Source organism: Oculina patagonica, chromosome 14 (assembly GCF_052425735.1).
Source record: "Oculina patagonica isolate OP01 chromosome 14, crgOcupat, whole genome shotgun sequence".
Taxonomy (NCBI): Eukaryota; Metazoa; Cnidaria; class Anthozoa; order Scleractinia; family Oculinidae; genus Oculina; species Oculina patagonica.
The window spans coordinates 4,335,016-4,356,230 of record NC_135771.1 but is presented as its reverse complement, the minus strand read 5'-3'; the positions used below and the strand labels follow the sequence as shown (position 1 = coordinate 4,356,230).

General features: G+C 38.0%; 1 protein-coding gene across 1 annotated transcript in view; it reads left to right on the top strand.

Annotated features, from left to right (window-relative positions):
• LOC144638125 (exosome RNA helicase MTR4-like) overlaps window positions 1–20,805 on the top strand; it is a 32,951-nt gene extending 12,146 nt beyond the window's left edge. The window contains exons 18-31 of the mRNA XM_078497311.1: window positions 214–326; window positions 902–961; window positions 1,274–1,342; window positions 3,273–3,401; window positions 3,803–3,913; window positions 5,577–5,669; window positions 6,923–7,018; window positions 7,623–7,720; window positions 8,116–8,181; window positions 8,594–8,699; window positions 9,268–9,324; window positions 9,826–9,988; window positions 10,214–10,318; window positions 19,358–20,805. Coding sequence (XP_078353437.1) covers window positions 214–326; window positions 902–961; window positions 1,274–1,342; window positions 3,273–3,401; window positions 3,803–3,913; window positions 5,577–5,669; window positions 6,923–7,018; window positions 7,623–7,720; window positions 8,116–8,181; window positions 8,594–8,699; window positions 9,268–9,324; window positions 9,826–9,988; window positions 10,214–10,318; window positions 19,358–19,410 — 1,319 coding nt within the window. The 3' untranslated portion in view covers window positions 19,411–20,805. The remainder of the gene's footprint in view (window positions 1–213; window positions 327–901; window positions 962–1,273; window positions 1,343–3,272; window positions 3,402–3,802; window positions 3,914–5,576; window positions 5,670–6,922; window positions 7,019–7,622; window positions 7,721–8,115; window positions 8,182–8,593; window positions 8,700–9,267; window positions 9,325–9,825; window positions 9,989–10,213; window positions 10,319–19,357) is intronic.
• The last annotated feature ends 410 nt before the right edge of the window (window positions 20,806–21,215 follow it).

Below are 21,215 nucleotides of genomic sequence, written 5' to 3'. Positions count from 1 at the left end.
TATGTATCATCACACACAAAAGTTACATTCTAAGACTTAGGTTAAAACTGCTTTCTTCAACGTGATAAACTGTACCACACAAAATTTATGCAAACCAAGAAGTGGGCTGTTGCCCGCTATAGCAGTATGCGTGCATCACTTCCTGACTCAATGATCATAAAATGAAGTGTACATAACAATCTCTCACCTTATTCCTCTGTTTTTATTTTGTAGAATTTAAAGAACTTGAAGCCAAGAGGGACACTTTTGAAATCCCAAATGAAGAGTCGATTACATCATACTACAAAATTAGACAGCAGCTGAAGAGACTGGGCGATGACATGCTGGTAAGTAATTAATTTTTCTTTATTCACTCCAAATCTTAATTATACTAAAGCGTTATTTTCCACTGGCTTATGGAAACGAAATAAGTGAAATATGTTTTTCTCACACACCGCTGTAACCTGGGAAAAGGTCATGTGACCTTGGTGGGCAGTTGTTTTTGATACGTCCCCCGTTACTGACCTTTTCCCACCCACCCTCCCAAAGATTTTTAGTTGGCGCTGTATCTTATTCTTTTGTTCGCTTTGCCATTGTATAATTTTCCCTATGATGCACCATGTACATGCATGGTTTTGTTGAGTTTGTAATAAAGGTCAGGTCATGGAGGTCAGCCTAGCATGGCTACTAGTGGTGAGTGAGATAAAAAGGTTAAATCTGGTTACAAGTCATGGCAACTTGTCTTACTTCTTACAGTCCCTTTGTACTACATTTATTTTATGGAGACTTTTCCTGGGGTGTTTCAATATCTAGTACAATCAGCAGGCAGCGAAAAGTGCCAGATTAAGTAAATAAACTGCAAACTAATCTCTGTCATTAACTGAAAGACATTATTTTAACATATCTTTGGCTTTTATTTCAGGCTTTTATTCATCAACCAAAGTACTGTCTTCCATTTATGCAGCCTGGAAGATTAATTCAGGTGAGTCGTAGTACATTGTAACAGCATTTTTAACATGTTTTATCAGCCTTTGCTTGCTTAAGTAAAATTTATAAGGTGGCATTGAGAGACATGTAGAAGGCTGCAGAAGCTGTTACAAAGAGCAACAACCTTTTGGTTCTCATTTGTTGGGGAACCCAACAAGAATAAAGTCTGCATGCCCTGTTCAAAATGAAAGCCCTTCCTTAAAACCATACTCTACCCTATAGCACATCACACCCCAATTCCCAGTAGAATGAAAATTTATTCTTCATCTCCAGCACTAACGTATGTCACAATTTAAATATTTTACAGGTTAAAAGTAATGACAGTGATTTTGGTTGGGGTGTTGTTCTCAACTTTCAGAAGAAAGCAAATCAAAAGGTATTGAATAAAATAAGTTATTTATCCTCTTGAATAACAAACTGTGCAAAACACTGATGATCAGAATAATGAAATCAGCCACAATGAGTTTTGTTTTGATGTGCCACCAAATTCCGAGCTTGGCAGAATATAAGATGATGAAACAATCAAAAAATAATTTGTAAAGGCAGGCTAGGTTTGGTTGCATGATGGTCCAGATTTCAGCTAAGGCGGGGATGAATTTGTACTGTGTGTAAAAATATTAATGTCTTTTGTTTCCTAGTCAGTTCATGCTTCACTGACAAAGGATATGACTATGGACCATTAGGCTCAATTAATGTAGATCTACCTGCCTGCCTACCTACCTACCTACCTACCTACCTACTTACCTACCTACCTACCTACCTACCTACCTACCTACCTACCTACCTATCTACCTACCTACCTACCTACCTACCTACCTACCTACCTACCTACCTACCTATCTACCTACCTACCTACCTACCTATCTACCTACCTACCTACCTACCTACCTACCTATCTACCTGCCTGCCTACCTACCTACCTATCTACCTACCTACCTACCTACCTACCTACCTATCTACCTACCTACCTACCTATCTACCTACCTACCTATCTACCTACCTACCTACCTACCTACCTACCTATCTACCTACCTACCTACCTACCTACCTACCTACCTACCTACCTACCTATCTACCTACCTACCTACCTACCTATCTACCTACCTACCTACCTACCTATCTACCTACCTACCTACCTACCTATCTACCTGCCTGCCTACCTACCTACCTTCCTACCTACCTACCTACCTACCTACCTACCTACCTACCTACCTACCTACCTACCTACCTACCCACCTACCTATCTACCTACCTACCTACCTACCTACCTACCTACCTACCTACCTACCTACCTACCTACCTACCTACCTACCTACCCACCTATCTACCTGCCTGCCTACCTACCTGCCTACCTACCTACCTATCTACCCACCTACCTACCTACCTACCTACCTACCTACCTACCTATCTACCTACCTACCTACCTACCTACCTATCTACCTACCTACCTACCTACCTACCTATCTACATACCTACCTACCTACCTACCTACCTACCTATCTACCTACCTATCTACCTACCTACCTACCTACCTATCTACCTACCTACCTACCTACCTACCTACCTATCTACCTGCCTGCCTACCTACCTACCTTCCTACCTACCTACCTACCTATCTACCTACCTACCTACCTACCTATCTACCTACCTACATACCTACCTACCTACCTACCTACCTACCTACCTACCTACCTATCTACCTACCTACCTACCTACCTATCTACCTACCTACCTACCTACCTACCTACCTACCTACCTATCTACCTGCCTGCCTACCTACCTGCCTACCTACCTACCTACCTGCCTACCTACCTTCCAATCTACCTGCCTACCTACCGACCTACCCACCCTGCCTACGTACCTACCTACCTGTACGTACCTGACTATGTGCCTACCGTCATACGTACCTTCCTGCCTGCCTGCCTGCCTACTGACCTACCTACCTGACTACATGCCTACCTTCATACCTACCTACCTACCTGCCTGCCTGCCTACTGACCTACTTATCTACCTGACTACATGCCTACCTTCATAAGTAAATACCTGCTTGCCTGACTGCCTGCCTACCTGCCTTTCGTCCTTCTTTCCTACCTACCTACCTACCTACCTACCTACCTACCTACCTACCTACCTACCTACCTACCTACCTACCTATTTACCTGCATGCCTGCCTGCCTACCTACCTACCTACCTATCTACCTACCTACTTGGCTGCAATGTATCTACCTTTCAAACCTACCTACCTACATTTTATTTGAAAGTCAACAGTAAGGGCTATTATTATAGTTTTTGTACTGTTTCATCAGAGTGGTCCAACACAAGGGGAGACACTGTTTGTGGTAGAAGCATTGTTGAGCTGTTCTAGCAAATCACTCAAGGCAGCTGATGGAGATACACCACTGCCATGTGGACCTGATGAAAAAGGAGAAATGCAGGTTAGATTTTTTATGCAACATTATTAAATTGTTCAATTGGTTAACCCAATCTGTTGTATAAAATGCTCACTAAAGTTTAGGTGACTTCTATCCAGCTTCATTGGAAGAAAATAAAAATTGCTATAAATAGAGTCTGCATGTTAGCGATAGCATGCTATAATGAACTTTTTTCACTGTGTTAAGGTTGACAGAGGTCACTAAAAAAATTAGTGATAATTTTGTACCATAGATCAGTTTAACCACTTGGATAATTTTCTGTAGAACTTAGAATATAGCACTTCTGCTTATTATGCTGTCTCTGATAGATTTCTTAACACTAACACATTATGTGTAACAGTATTTTGATTGGTTGTGAGACACTGAGTGTACACATGTATGGATTTTTTTGTTACCATTTTCAGGTGGTGCCCATTTTGTTACATCTGGTGAAGGCAATCAGTAGTGTGAGATTGTACATCCCCAAAGACTTGAGGTCACTGGACAGTCGCCAGAGTGTTGGCAAATCCATCAAGGTTAGCTCTTTGATGGATTTTGCAATATATTATTTACATAAAGCAGGGAAAGAAGTGCTAAAACTATGCCTAGGATTTTATGATTCTGAATAATTGGCTTGGATTCATTGTGGGGCATTTGCAACTAAAGTACAGACAATTTAATTTTTGAAGGAGGAGTGTTGGGTAATTCCAAAAAAACTTGCACAAGAAAAGCAGGAGAAAAAAATTGGTAAAAACAAATTCTTGCAAATACCATTGCTGAAAAAATTCTTGCTGAGAAGAAATTACCCAACTCCCCCCCCCCCCCTTAAAAAATAAAGAAAGAAAGAAAGAAAGAAATGGTCCATCCCTAAGCTTTTAGTAAGTTCCTATCCTGAATTTAGTATGTAAGCAGTATGAATGGGTGGAGATCAATATATACCTCTAAATAATCATTTTCAAGAATCACACTGTAAGATGTGGACCATTTTTTCAGTTGGTTTGTTACCTTAGCACAAAGTACGTCAGACCTAAATCAACAGGAAGAAAATATGGTTCTATGTCTTACAGTATAAACTGAGAAAATGCCACGCACAAAGGAAAATATAAGAAATCAAGTGCATGGCTATACTGTAGAATAAGACCCCTAAAAGACCAGTCATAATGCACATACTATCTAAGAGAAATAAGTGTCTTCTCTTTACCTTTTATGCAAGTTTTAGAAGGCAAGAAGTCACAAGAACTTAGGGTTTCATTGTCTGAGAAAACATGACTTCTCCCCAGCAGACTTATTGAAACTGTATAAAAAAAACCTTTAAGGAGGCTCGATGTAGTTTTTTTAGCCGAAGGGTGGTTGTTTTGAAAATTAAAATTATCTAGGAAGCCAATGTTCGATTTTTGCCAAAATACACCATAATGATCAAATATGACCAAATTTTAATTTTTTACTCGTCACTTTGTCACAAAGGTTACCATAACAACCATTGACGTTTTCTTTTGTTCTCAAACAAGCTTGGTTTTCTCGAAATCTAGACTGACACTTGGTATTCATTTTTTGATATGTTCAAGTACAGTAGATTTACTACCTGTGCTCAAAATTTTAGGAAAATCTGTAAGAGCGTTTTAGAGTAAATCAAGAATGAAGTTTTTGGTATTTTCTTATAATTTCTTACAATCGGCAGTCGATACATTTTAACAAATTAAAGTAAAAAGTCTTTCGCTTTTAGTTAATGGTCTTTGATGGTGTAAGTATTTATATTTCAGTGAGAGAAACTGTGCTCAAATAATACGAAACAATTTTAAGGCGCCTATTTTATATTAAAACGGTGTTTTTCTGAAAATTTCATTCTTGATTTACTTGAAAACGCTCTTACAGATTTTTCTAGTATTTCGTCAACAGTTAGTCAATCTACTAAACTTTAACATATCAAAAAATAAACACCAAGTGTCAGTCTAGATTTCGAGAAAATCAAGCTTGTTTGAGAACAAAAGAAAACGTCAATCGTTGCTATGGTAACCCTTGTGGCTAAGTGACGGGTAAAAAATTAAAATTTGGTCACATTTGATCATTATGGTGTATTTTGGCAAAAATCGAACATTGGCTTCCTGGTAATTTTAATTTTCAAAACAACCACCCTTAGTCTAAAAAAAACTACATCGAGCCTCCTTAAGGAGATTTGTTGTGTTGGTTTTGTTTCCAAAGGAAGTAAAATCGCGATTCCCAGATGGACTACCTTTGCTAGATCCTATTGAAGACATGGGAATCAAAGATGATGGATTGAAGTCTGTTATACGGGTTAGTATGTTACCAGTTACCACTGGATGTATAGCAATTCTTTTGAGTTCAGAATTACTGGTACTTACAGTTTTATGTGAAAATCTTTTTTCCCTCTGTTTTGTCCCCCTATTCTATCTTTTAGTGAGAGGTGTTGTGACCTAATAGTCACTGCATCTAAAGCCCATTGGACTCCAGTTTAAGGAGTCTGGATTCAAGCCTTATCCTGGATCATGGTGTTGTGTTCCTAAGCAGGACACTTTGCTTTCATGGTGCCTTGCCGAGAAGCATAAAGGTGATGTTACACGGGGCAACTTGCAACAACGATTTTTTACGCAACAATGTTGCGCGAAAAATCGTTCACCGCGTAACATGGTACCGGGGACGATTTTTCGCGCAACTTTTGACTCGGCAACACGTTGCGAGTTTTTGAACCCAAGTCAAAAACTCGCAACGCAAAATGACGAATATTCAGAAAGTTGACTCGTGTAACAGGGTCGCCGTCGATTTTTCGCGCAACACCTTCCCAGAACTCTGTTCAACATGGCCTGGACGCGCGCGCAAAATGTTGCGAGTTGGCGTTGCGCTGAAAATCGTCCCGTGTAACATGGATGTTGCCAAGTACAATTTGTACGATGTTGCGCGAAAAGTTGACTCGTGTAACATAGCACGAAAAGTTGATGTGGTGTTGGGCGAAAAATCATTGTTGCAAGTTGTCCCGTGTAACACCACCTTAAAGGGTTACAATCGAACCTCTCCTTATGGACACCTCTATAATACAGACCCCTCCCTATTATGGACAGTTCACTTGGTCTGAAAGAGACCAAAATCATTTCATAAGAACTCTACTTCTGTACCAAGGAAACCTCCATAATACAGACATTTTCCTGTTCCGTTTCTTGTCTGTATTAAAGAGGTTCACCTGTACTGGCATTGCTGGGGCAGCCATGCATATGAGGGGACTGACGTACAATGATTTAGCATCCCTCCCAAGGGGAGTAGCAATATTTTGTCGTTGCACGTATTGCTAAAGAAAACAGAGAATAATGGTGATTAGCTTTAGCCTTATTTAATGCTGCAATAGTTTTCACTATTGCTTGCAGTCAATAGTTTAAATTTGACCCCGAATGTTATGTTTTTTACTGAGCATTGTCTCTTTGAAATAAGTGTCCTTCTACATAGCACCCCGCCCCCCTCAGACACTTAACAAAACGAGTCCCCCCCACAAGCCTTGACAGATTATTTATGCTATGATCTTATTTGCTTTTGAACAGAAAATAGAGACCCTGGAGCATCGTATGTACACTCACACTTTGCACAAAGATCCGTCTCTAGAATCACTGTACAGCTTATGTGAAAAGAAAGCGCAGGTAAATCATGCTTTCTTGTTTCATGTTCATTGTGACACACCAGGAAGTTCGTAATTTTCATAATTTTTAGGATGGTACAATCATTAACATAGCACAGTAGTCTCTTTTGAAACTAATTATTTTGTTCAATTATTGTTATGTAATGTTTAATAAACAAGTAGGAGTATTTTTAAAGTTATCAATTTTAAAACATGAGGCACAGCCAAGTGTTTTAGACTTGACAAAGCATGAACTGTGAGTTTATTAAACGGCTTAATAAACCTCTGATGTAGATCTTTTCATTCTTGCACTGATATATTGAGATTTTGGGTTATTCTGGCCAAGAAAATTGGACATAAAATTTAGCCGTGTCTTTATCAGATACAAAGACACTCATTAAACATAAATTTCCTTTGTATTTTCCTAACAAATTATTAATGAGGTTTTAAACCCACTTTCAAACACTACATTTTCACCTACCTTGACGATACAGCTCTCTTAATTGGTCCCAAGGGTGTCCATTTGTAGGGTGGGGGAGGGGAGCTGAGGTCCACTGTATCATTTACGATGTCGTGATTGTTCATATTTGTCATAAGGAAATGTCTCAAATGTTTCTTTTTCTTAGATTACAGCCGAGATCAAAACAGTTAAGAAAGAACTAAAGAGAACAAAGACAATTCTACAGTTGGACGAACTCAAGTGCAGGAAACGAGTCTTAAGAAGGTATTTTGTTTTACATTGGATTTAAAATTGTTGATGTTGCAGTTAGAAACTATGTGTCTCAGTGCTTTATTGGATCATTGTAATGAGAGGTGCACTGAACTTATGGTGGTGTTTCAAGCCCTGGCCATTCAAAGTGTTGTGTTCTTCGGCCAGACACTTAACTCTAACAGTGTCTCTCTCCACCCAGGTGTGTAAATGGGTACTGGTAAATTAAATGGTGGGGTTAACCATGCTATGGGCTAGCATCCCATCCAAGAGGGGGGGGGGAGTAATATAAAATACACCAGTTGTGTAATGCTACAGAAAATGTAATAAGCTCTGGTGATATGGAACACTTAAGTCTGTTGCAGACGTTTTATTGCAATCTTCACTAATACCAACTCTCATGTTTTCAGGTTAGGATATGCAACAGCATCTGATGTTATCGAGCTTAAAGGAAGGGTAGCTTGTGAACTGAGCAGGTAAGTTGAAACCCTTCAAGTCCTTGCTACAAGTGGGGAGACATGGTGGGTAGTTTATTAGATGCCGGCTCTAAATGTCCAGGTTCAAGCCCTGCCCATTTCCGTTGCATTGTATCATTGGTGCCCTTTACCCAGGTATGTAAATGGGTACTTGTATATTGTCAGGAAACCTGGGTCAGGGTCCCTGTTTTGTGTTTTTGAGGTAAAAACTTTTACCATGCTTAAGTGTCACTGTCTAAATTATTCAGAAAATATCTTAGTTCACGAATAGAGGGGAAAGGTAAAATTGAAACAGCCAACAACCATTGTTACATGTTGATTTAGGTAACTGTTTATTTATTGGTCAATAAGTAGCTGTGGCTCTTAAAACAGACTATGTCAAGACTAATAACATTGCATGCTTTATTTTTAGTGGGGACGAGCTGTTACTCACAGAGATGATTTTCAATGGCGTTTTTAATGACCTTACAGTCCAACAGTGTGTTGCTTTGCTCAGCTGTTTTGTGTTTGAAGAAAAGGTAGAGAACTGCATTCATTTCCAAATTACGTACTTGTGCATTTGAGATTGTCACTGTTTTTCTCTTATGGATATGACACTGTTTACTCCTTGCATTGTAAATTCTCCTTTATCTTTATCTTGTCACCTGCCTGCTTGAGAGAGTTTTAATATTGTGACGGAAATTTAGATGCCATTGGTTTAGGTGGGAGGTGCAGTGGCGTAATGATTAGTGCACTAGGCTCCGGATCAGGGGTAGGGTTCCAGCCCTGGCTGAGATTATTGTGTTGTGTTCCTGGGACACTTTACTCTCACAGTGCCCCTCCATGGCAACCAGGTGTATAAATTTCTTTGTGGGGAATTAAATGCTGGGAAGTAACCCTCCAATGGCATAGCATCCTATCCAGGGGGTGGTAGAAACACTACTAGTCGCTACTTGCTATGGAAACTGGTGATAAGTGCTGGCATGATAGGTCACAAGACTCGAAAGTGGACTTTTTCACCACCCACTTCCTCCCCCCGGAAAGAAAATCTTTATTGCATTTGTGGCATTTGTGGTTAAGTCACACAATGTTCTGTCTTTGAAACAGAGCGATGAATTGCCCAAGCTTACAGAAGAGTTGGCAGGTCCCTTGAGACAGATGCAGGTAGGAATTCTAGAATCAGATGATTTACATCACATATCAACAGTTATTAACAAACCAACAAGTCTTGACTTGATGTCTGTCTTCTCGTGTGTTCGTGGGACAGCCAAACATCACATGGACAGTCACATCAAGCATGGCCATTAGTCAGTCAGCCTGTGCAGCAGTTATTACGCCTGCCCATTTGCCAATTTCTTTGGAAGGTAGTTATTTATAGAATCTCTTTGTCAGTCATACAGGCATTTATATTAAAGATGGTTAGTCAAACAATTAGTTATTTGGGTAGTGATGAGTCAGTCCATCCATCTGTCAATCAGTCAGTCAGTGACCCAGTCCGTCAATCAGTTGGTCAGTAAGTCAATGATAAATAGATCAACTTCTCGTTGTGTTGGCAAATTTCAACGTATAAGGCATCATGCATGTTTATTTTGTCATCATTGCAGTACATGTTAACCTCTGTCGAACGTTTTGTTTCTTATTCTCACACCATGACTTTTCTTTCAGGAATCTGCTCGCCGTATTGGAAAAGTTTCAGAAGAAGCCAAGCTTGAAATTGATGTGGAAACCTACGTGGAGTCCTTTAAACCTCATATCATGGATGTGGTGTTTGCCTGGGCAAATGGAGCGTCATTCTCACAGATCTGTAAAATGACAGATGCATTTGAAGGTAATGATTCTAAATAAAACGTTTCTGCATATTACAGCTAATTATGTGACTTCCCTGCGATTCCAATCTTTTATGCAAGAAAAGAAAACAAACACGCAGAGTAAATCATGCAATCGCGTTTATATGTGGAATTTACTCCACTTCTATAATTGTAACTTATTTATATTTAAAGTTGTGTTTTTTTTATCATCAGTACTAAGTTAAATACTATTTTTTGTTTGTCAGGAAGTATTATTCGTTGTATGCGTCGCCTAGAAGAACTCTTGAGACAAATGTGTCAAGCATCAAAAGCCATAGGAAACACTGAGCTGGAAAATAAATTTGCCGAAGGTGAGTTTACTTATTTAAGATTAATAACATTTATGCATGTATTTGTTGTAGTTTGGTAGTTTGATGTTACTATGGCGTTCCGTTACAGCCAAAATCTTAAAGTCACAAAATACACAATATGAAACGCGTATAAATATTATTAAACGGTCACAAGTAAAACAAAGTTCGTTTACAAAAAGTCAAAATGGCAAAAAACCAATCGAACTCTGCAAAACTAAATCGAACCTTATGTAAATAAATCCAACTTGCACAAATATCAATCGAACTGCCTAAAAATAAATCGATCTGCCAAAAAGCAAATCAAACGCCTCAAAAATAAATCAAACCAAACGCAAATGAATCCGACTTGCCCAAATCGCAATCGAACCAGCGAAAAATGGATCGAACTGCAAACAGGAATGAAACCGCTTACACAAATGTCAAACCGCACATATCAATCGAACTAACTTCACAAAAATAAAACGAAAGGTCAGCAGAACCAGAAGTATAGTTTCACCGGAAGCCTTGACCAGTTTGAGCTCATGCCCAGCATTTCTCCCACCAGAATTCAATCCATTTTCGCTGATTCGATGCGTGTTTCATATTATGTAGTTTGTGATTCAAGATTTTGGCTGTAACGGAACGCCATATGTTACCCTTGGTTGTATGTAACAATGAATATAAAACAAAGAAAAATACCAGATTGTACCAAGGTTTAAATTGAACCACACCCAGGTATAAGTTATGAGAAATCAAGGATGAAATTTTCATTTGTTGAAGGGGTAAGAAAAACAAAGTAATAATTTTTATTAGAAGGATTTTTGACAGGTTCACAGGGTAATGTTACCTGGTAACGTTTGGTTTTAATTTTGACGTTTTGTTCAGCGTTTTGGTCTAAAATTGAAAGTGCAATGCACAACTGACAAGGGTCTTAAATACTGGAGTCTAAAAGGAAATGAATAACATAAGAAAAATCATCGAATCACAACGAAGACATTAAGAACTAGCATGTTATGCGCATTTTCCATGAATAAGTAGACTGTTCACAGCCCTCTATTTTTTCGTATTTTTTCGATCGAATGAGCGCGAGGATCTTTCGCTCGCTCCCGCCCCCCTCCCCCCGCGCGCTCGCGCTTCGCGCTCACGCTCGCTTCCTCGCCGATTCTCTCGCTTTTTTTGCGTTGAAAAATAGAGAGGCTGTGGACAGTCTAATGAATAAGTGAATAGAGATTTAATTTAAATTAAATTTGATTTATTTTATATTTAATTTAAATTTATTTTGTTAAATTAATTTCAACTTTATTTTAGTTAATTGTAATTTTTTATTTTAAATTGCATTTAATTTCAATGTGTTTTTTAATTTTGAATTTAAGAGAATGTCTCCTTTAGATCCACAAACTTAATTTGGCTCAGTGAATAGAATTCGCTCAAAATCCCTCCAGTAATTTCTTATTATAAGTAAGTAACAAATATGAAATTAGACTGGAGAAAAATTGTTTTCTTTATGAAATCTGAATGAAAACTTTTTACACCTCCAGGTGGCCTCGGTGGCCATTGGCCGGATCGTGAAATTTGGTAAAGTCCAACCATTCGCTCTAATACAAATATTGCAGCTACATCGCTTAAATATCAATACTTGTGAACAACAAGCCTTGGCCTTTTAAACTGGATGAACTGCATTGAACAACTTTGATTATCAAGGAAGAGACGAGGATCTAAAGTTTGGCTATTTTGGACGTTTAAGGCCAGCTCAAATTTTCCTTAACTTTATGTAGTAAAATATCAAAAGTGGCTCGTACTCACAAGTTAAACTGCATATCAGCGGCAAGCTCCATCCTTCCGCTCTGAGAATATGTAAAAATAGTTGGCCGTTCTCTACTCCTTCGGTTGTTGACAAGGGGCGAATCAAGTGCTACTCGGCGGATTTCGCCATGTTGTCATCATAACAATTCGAATCAACTTCAGTACCAAAAAGAGGAGAATTTTGTTAGATCACTAGTACATTTATCTCGCAGCGAAGGAAGAAATCACCTTGCAATCCGCTTTAATCTGAACGGAAATTATCACGTCGAAATAGTCCATTTTACAGCAACTTTTACAGCAACATATCGATCCTCTACTGGTCGCCATCTTGGTTTTAACATCCGCTGACCAGTTTAGTCGGTCAGTATCAAACACTACGGACTGCGGACTGCGGACTGCGGACTACGGCTGGGACTACGGACTGGGTAGAAACACAAATGCAGACTCAAACTGCGGACTGGGTATAGAATACGGACTACGGTATAAAATGCGGACTGAGCATATAAAATGCTTTAAATGCAAACCACGGCTAGAAATAACGACTTTCTTATCGACGGTTGTTGAAGGCGGCACGAAGAAAAGCACACAAACTGCTCGTCAAGATTCACAGCAAAATCAAAATTTATTTTTTCTTTCACGATAAATACAATTCTCTCAAAAACGCTCTGCTCGGTATCTGTGAAAGAAGAGGCTTACCTTAATTAACGCTCACATCGTTCTTGAAATTTGACTGGTTCGCCTTCAAAACATTCGTCCGTTCCACTGGATGTTTTCTGAGAAATATACGGTGAGATTCCGAGAATTTGCTTGCGAGCTTTCCGCCGCCATATTGGATATGCGACATATACAAGTGCTTGTTTTTCAAAAGAAGACAAAATGCTCAATCTGCACTCTTTCAACTTGAATTTTTTCTCTGCGTCTAGACAAATAACTACTTCGGATATCTATAGCGTCAATACGTGAGTTAACTAAAAAAAAATAAAAATAAAAGAGAAGGTAGGTAGAAGAAGGTACATATTTTTTATTGTAAATAGCCATAGTTTTTTAGCATTTTCTTTTATTTCAACCTTTTTTTTTTTTTGTTATGTCCCTGTATTAGTGGGGGAGTTTTCCCCAGCTAGGTGGTTTATGACATTTTAATAAAGTTTCTATCTATCTATCTAGAAACCTTGAGGGAAATCACCAACGTGAAAAGCTACCTTTTGCTGTCGAAAACGTATAGTCAGGTCGCTTAGCGCAAACTTTTGGAAAAATAGTTACATGGTTGATAAAAGCACCAAACTTTGCAGAATGATTCTTTAAAGACTATTAAATAATTTTATCCGTGGCTCCCGGCCTGAATGTTTTCTTGCAGTTTGCAAAATTTGCTAAACGTTTTGACCACGAACAAACTCTCAAGCACCGCTACAACGCCATTTTGAATTGATGCAATGAGAGGGTCCTGAAGGGGTAAAATGGGAACTGGGATTTGCCTATTTTGACTGGGATTTGCGTTTATTTTCACTGGGAAAATGGGATTTAGGTAACTGGGACTGGGATTCGGAAACAAAAAATGGGAATGGGAAGCATGTCAGTACATGACGAAACCTGCATATTTTACGCTCTATAATATTCTTAAAGTCCGGCATAGACAGTAAAAACGCTGAAAATTAACTCTGAAACGAAACCACTACACTGCACGAGTGTCCATCAAGCGTCGATCAATTTTCGTGTAACTGATTTAATTACTCAGCAGAACTGCTATGACTGAGCATGGGCACAAATGGAATATTTAAAAGAAGTGATAGTAAGTTTTACAGGGTAGTGGTAAGTAAGGGATAAAAACTTGAAAGCTTTAGTTAAAGCTACTGAAAATTTCTATCATCCTCTACAAGACAAAAGAAAAAGAAAAGTGATGTTCTCAACAGTATTGCAATTGGTGATAATATAACTAGCAGAACATGATTTTGGATAGTCCATTCCCTGAACTATTCCTTCTGCGACCCAGGGACAGTCTGGAATAACTTGCATGTGCATGCTTAAAACAAACCAATGAAAAACCACAGAGACGTGTGGCGTTTCTTACATGCAACGTGTGCGCTAGGGTAAAAATAGTTTGCTAAAATGAAAAATTCAACTACGCAACAAATTTGCGCGACATCTACAAGAAAAATTGTCATAACCTTTGTCTAAAGCCGTAATACTTACTTACTTATCCTCATCGTGCCCATGAGGACTCTTGAGGCCGGCCAAAAAACTAAAACTGCGCCATCCATCCCGGTCCGCCGTCGATGCGACAGCAGCCCCCCACGAACACCAACCCAGCGGGTTTCTTTCTGTCTCCACGGTAATGAATCTCCGTAATGAATAGGTATTAAACCCTCAAGTACTAAATTTTTGAATTTAACATCTGTGCGTGCGTTTCCAAAGGTGCTGTCGATTATGGTTTGGTTTCTTCAACTTCCCCCCTTTTTTGGGATGGGGGGAGGGGGGTGGGGCTGACAGATTTCTGAGAATGCGCATGCAGGTCAATATTTCTGGACTCGCTCAACGACGCCTGTACCTGGGTTCACCGAAGGGAGAGTTCAGGGAGTGGACTACATTTAGGACAATCAAAACAAAAAAATATTATGCTTAAGTCCGGTTTTCCATACACTGGGAATTTTACTACTGGGAATGGGATTTGGACAAAAAATAGGCTGGGAAATGGGATTTGGGCAAAATTTGGGCTGGGAAATGGGATTTGGTACCCCCCCTTCAGGACCCTCCAATGACAGTGGGACAGAAGCAAATATTCCTCTACTCCGTAAGTAATTTGCAGTTCTATTGAAGACATTGTTGAGGTTTCGCTAAATTTTCAATTTTTAGATGCAGTAATCTAAAATGTTTATTATGGTAATTATGCGCTTGTAGTTTGTGGCCGCCCAGGGAAGCGGAACATGCTTAAAGAAGCCTTGAAGAAACGAGATTACACAGAGGTCGAACAAGGTTTTGGTCAAGCTAAGGCAGCTTCAATAATAAGAAAATACATTTTTTAGCAACGAGGCGTATAAATTTATGGATCGTTTCCATAAAATAGTCAAGAAGCGTCGTTACCATCTAGCCTCAAAACCTTAATGTTCTTAATTTTCAAGGGTTACGGTTTGAAAAAGAAAGATAAGCACGAGTCCAAAGCATGCCTTACCGTTGATCAGCCTATTGTCTACAACACAAAGAAAAAAATCAAAGGAATCCAATACAGAAACAAGGCACTCATAGGAGCGCGAACCGCCTCTGCCCGTCTGCATTGACCTAAACATACATAGATTGACGAGATACAAGCGGATCATCCAGCATTTACACCAGCTGGAAATTTCTATTTCCTATGTCAGGGTCACACAGCTTGAAGAGTGCGAGCGCTTTGACGAGGATGGAGTTGTATCCCTTGCCTGCGAAAGGTCTGTTCACTGTTGGTGCCTTAGACAACCTTCAAAAAGCGGCTCTTTTCTTGTTACCGGCATCAGTCTCCTCCAGTTTCCAACTGAGAACCAACCAGGTATAAGTACACAACCAGTTACGATTTCTCCATCTGTACCTAGAAAGCTCTCTGCCTTGTTCCACGCTTTGTCTGGTTGTAACATCACATCCAGATTTAGGGGAAAGGGCAGACTTGACAGGCATTTAAAGAGGAAACAGAAACACTTCCCTATTTAGCCTCCCATGCGATTGAGTCCCTTTATGCCGACTGTGAGCACTTCGAAAAACTGAACAGTTGGTTATTATCGTTTATGACAAAGGGAGTTCGTCCTTGTTCCTTAAGACAGACAGACAATGCTTTGCTTTAACTCACAAGACGGGCGTTCAACCTATGACACTTGTACTGATACTGAGCAAAATATCCCTTCACCAGACATTATAAACACCTTATCGAGTTTCACTCTCCTTATATTTTTCATGTTTTTATGTAAATTTTTGGATCAAGGGGGTGGCTAGCCACCCAATCTAACGCCACTAGATCCACCCATGTCTAGGATATTACAATTAATTTTTCAAGCCTTAAGCCGCCTCATTTTTTCTTTTGTCAGTAAAAAAGGACTGATGCTAGTTTTAGGGAACCTGGAAATCGCGTGACTTTTTCTTCAATTTGCCTTATGGGTAATAAATATTTGAGCCTGTACAAAATAGCGACGGACAGCCCCTGAAAAATCTAGTTGACCGCTTACGAAAGGGAACATTGCAGAACAACTTTTATGAATTTATGCAAATGAGCTCAAAACGTTCAGTTTTAAATTTCAAGAAAAATAATAAAAAAAAAAATCGGGTGGAGCCACGGATAAACTTGAAACAAGAATCGAAAAGTGGCTGCATGCAATACTCTCACAGTGCCTCTCTCCACCCAGGTGTATAAATCTGTATAAATGGGTACCGGCGAATTTACTGCTGGGGTGTAACCCTGCGATGGACTAGCATCCCATCCAGGGGGGAGTAGCAATACTCCTAGTCGCCTAATGCTACGGAAACCGGGATAAGCTCCGGCTGTATGGGCCACTTGGCTCGGACACAGACTTAAAACGGCAGCTCGATTTTGCGATTTTATATTCAAAACTCCGGTTCCAAACTCGAATTTTGAGAGGATTATTGTCTGGCTTCACGTGGCAGACACGTACGAATTTTGCAGAAATTTGCTTGTTTTCGCTACACTAACACACGGTTTGTTTCAAACGTTTCGCCATTCGCTTATTCAACACCCCTCGGACTCCTGTAATACCAAAAGAGAGGTACGAAATTTCAAGTACTGAAGAAGTTAAAAAATTCTACTGGCAGAAGAGAAAAACATACAGGGAAAAACGTCTGACCCGGTTTTCATTGTCATGCAAATTAGGGTTGTTTGTCGAATTCTCACGGCCTGCCGCTTGAGGCTGGCCAGATATGCAGTTGAATAACGAAAACTAACTCGAACCTTCAAGGGAGATCGAAAAACGTTTGAGATATCGGGAGTTCGCGTTAGCAAGGGTACTAAATTATTAGGGGAAAAACACCTGGAGGATTGGAGAAAGTTCGAGTTTAGCAGAAGGTTCGAGTTATCTGTAATAAAAAATAAAAAAAAATGAAAAGTATTTTTATAGCGCCAAAATCCACTAATTGCTCATGCGCTTTACAATAAATGAAACGAAATCGACAACATTATCTAAAGTTTTGAGTCGAGTCTCCACTGCAACTCCGATCCAAGAATCAAAGACTAAAGCGAATGAAATAAACACAAATTTTAAGTTCCTCACAATTGGAGGGATTTTAATGTGTTTTGACAGTACTTTGCTGTAACCTAGGAGCAGGCTTTCTGTAGGAAAAAGGCTAACTTTATCGAGCTAGGTGAGAAGGTGAGACAACTTTGATGCTCAGTTTATACAGCCTTGCTTCTAGTTATTTTTAATATCAGGTCACGTTTGGTGGCATTTTGCATGCTTAGTCTGCATTTTATACCGTAGTCCGTGTTTTATACCCAGTCCGTAGTCCGCAGTCCGCAGTCCGTGTTTTATACTGACTGGTCAGCGGATGTTAAAACCAAGATGGCGACCAGTACAAGATCGATATGTTGCTGTAAAAGTTGCTGTAAAATGGACTATTTCGACGTGATAATTTCCGTTCAGATTAAAGCGGATTGCAAGGTGATTTCTTCCTTCGCTGCGAGATAAATGTACTAGTGATCTAACAAAATTCTCCTCTGTTTGGTACTGAAGTTGGTTCGAATTGTTATGATGACAACATGGCGAAATCCGCCGAGTAGCACTTGTTTCGCCCCTTGTCAACAACCGAAGGAGTAGAGAGCGGCCAAATATTTTTACATATTCTCAGAGCGGAAGGATGGAGCTTGCCGCTGATATGCAGTTTAACTTGTGAGTACGAGCCACTTTTGATATTTTACTACATAAAGTTAAGGAAAATTTGAGCTGGCCTTTAACATCCAAAATAGCCAAACTTTAGATCCTCGTCTCTTCCTTGATAAGCAAAGTTGTTCAATGCGGTTCATCTAGTTTAAAAGGCCAAGGCTTGATGTTTACAAGTATCGGTATTTAAGCGATGTAGCTGCAATATTTGTATTAGAGCGAACGGTTGGACTTTACCAAATTTCACGATCCGGCCAATGGCCATCGAGGCCACCTGGAGGTGTAAAAAGTTTTCATCCAAATTTCATAAAGAAAACAATTTTGCTCCAGTCTAATTTCATATTTGTTACTTACTTATAATAAGAAATTACTGGAGGGATTTTGAGCGAATTCTATTTACTGAGCCAAATTAAGTTTGTGGATCTAAAGGAGACATTCTCTTAATTTGATTTAAAATTTAATTTTAAATAAACTTTAAATATTTACTTTCGTTACTTTTATTTATTTTTAGTTTAATTTGTTTTTTAAATTTAATTTAACTAATTTTCATTATTTTATTTTAAATTTTATTGAAATTAATTTTAAATTAGATTTGATTTAATTAAATTTTTAATTTAATTTTAATTTTAATTTAATTTTAAATTAAATTTTATTTTAATTTAATTTTAAATTTTAAGTTAATTTAATTTGAATTTAATTTGAATTTTAATATTAATTTAATTTAATTTAAATTAAATTTAATTTTAAATTTTATAATTTTAAATTTTAATTTAAGTTAATTTTAATTTTAAAATTTTATTTTAATTTTAAATTTTAAGTTAATTTAATTTCAAATTTAATTTTAATTTAACTTTGATTTAATTTTAAATTTAATTTAATTTTAAATTTTATTTTAATTTTAAATTTTAATTTTATTTTAAATTGTTATTTAATTTAATCTTAATTTTAAATTTAATTTTAATTTAATTTTTTTTATTTTATTTTAGTTTTAATTTTAATTTAGTTTTAATTTAATTTTTTATTTAATTTAACTTTAAATTTAATTTAATTTTAAATTTAAATTTAATTTTAATTTTAATTTAATTTAATCTTAATTTTATGGGTTCGATTCCTGTTGGGGACTCAGATTTTTTTCTTTGTCTCACGCTCGAGTCATGTTGCACAATTTATTCACTATGCTTCTGTTAACTTGTGCAATAATGTCCCACAAGGAAGTCTAAAGGGCCTTTTGTTTTTTAATAAGCCTGATAGGCCTGCAATGTGTGCAAATAGCTACAGCTCTACACGCATTGCATGCTTGTTATTATTATTGTGGTTCCGCTTCTAATCCTAATGCACAAATGATTTAGTGAAACATTGTCGAGAAACGCTTAAATACGTTTCCAAAATAACTCTCACACTGCTGTTTTCCTAGGTATCATCAAAATCAAGAGAGATATTGTTTTCGCAGCAAGTTTGTACCTCTGAGATGTGGACGTGAATTAACTACTGTGGACTTTCCTACACACGTGTTCCTGATACGTTTGTCCTACATCTTGGAGCTTCAGAGATAAATCGCCAGGAAAATGTTAAAAATGAATATACGTGACCATGGATAGTACGAGACAATGTGTTGTCTGTACTCTAAAGCACAGCTTATTCTACCAACACAGGATTTGAACGATGAGTACAAAGACAGTTCTTGGACCAAACAATAACTTGATATATTGTTATATCCATTCCTCGAAAACGTTTATATTCATTCCTCAGAAGCTCAGGAGAGAGTAGCTCTTAAAGGGACATGGTCAGCATTCACGTTTTGAAAAAAGTCCACCTTAACCCGAAATCAAAATACGCGTAGAGAACCTTCAGAAATCTGCTTCAATCTTCTCAGTGTTTTTTTTTTTCTTCTAAATTTTCCCATTTAGTGAAACACAGAAAAGATTGAAGCAGATTTCTGAAGGTTTGTTTTGAAAAAAGTCCACAGTGGTCTTTTTTCAAAACGTGAAAATTAGTGGTGTCCAGATCAGCGCGGTAAGAACGCTGACCATGTCCCTTTAAGAGTTACGTCACAAACAATCCATCTTGAAAAAACTGACAAGTTTTTTTAGTCAAGTTTGTCGATCGTATTCCGTCTTAATCTTCGTCAGTCAAAACCATCCTTGGTTATTTTCGCGTTTTTATCACTCCTTTGTTGTTTTTCTACATTACGCAAATATTACTTTGTGGTTGTCTTCAATCTGTTAGTAATCAGAAAAATGACTTAAAATATCGTGACATTGCTCCTTTAAGCTTGCCGTTTCTAAGAAATAGTCGATAATATAGTGTTTTGAGTCAATCAAACTGTCGAACACTTCCTTGTTGAAGACTTGTGCGGAATATCTAAAGGAATAATAGCAATTGACGAGTTTTTCTTCTGTTTAACTGTCAGTAATATATTCTTCTTTACCAGAGTTCAGTTGGGTTTAAGAAGGAAGAGTACTTTATATTTCAAAGAAATATGCATTATTCACGACAAATTTTACGAAAGATGACATGTACAATTTTCCTTTTATCCGTATGATTCTCAGAAGTTGTTGTTAACTATTATTTAATGGCACCACCATAATTTAATGTTATTTTACAGCATAGAAGTTATTTTCAAGACAGGTAACCTCAGAATAGTTGTTTAATAAGTTGTAAAAATGTTAGAATAGGGATGGTTGGTTGAAATGAGCGTAGATTTAAATGGATTATAAACCTACAATTTGGTTCTGTTTCATTGTATAAATGTTGCAAAATATCTTTTCAGTCCTTTAATGCGCAGAAAATAGAGTGCAGGTTATTCTATATCCTCTGTAAATATCTTTTAAATTTTATGATTAAATTACGTGGCAAAAGTTACATTTTGTGTACAGTTGTTTTCTCTGTTATATTGTAAGTTGTGGATGTTTCGAAAATCTATTAATGACAAGGAACAGGCTTCTGTGTTATGGTGCCTTGTGATGTCTTTTCCTTCTTTCAGACTGAATATCGGAATTTGATCACGGAAAGACGGCTGGTGTTTTTAAATGGTGAGTTTTAAGACGAAATAGAACATTCGATCACGGGAAGTGACCACTTACAGGTCCTCTGTTAGTGCCCCATGCCCCACCCCCTGACCCCCTCCCCCTCCCCTAAATTCCCCATGTGTGTGTGTGTGTGGGGGGGGGGGGGGGGATGAGATGTATACATTCAGGATTATGTCGAGGTTACAGTGAGAAAGGTTGTGTTTTACATTCTTGACTTTCGGCTAGATTGTTTGTAAAAAGATT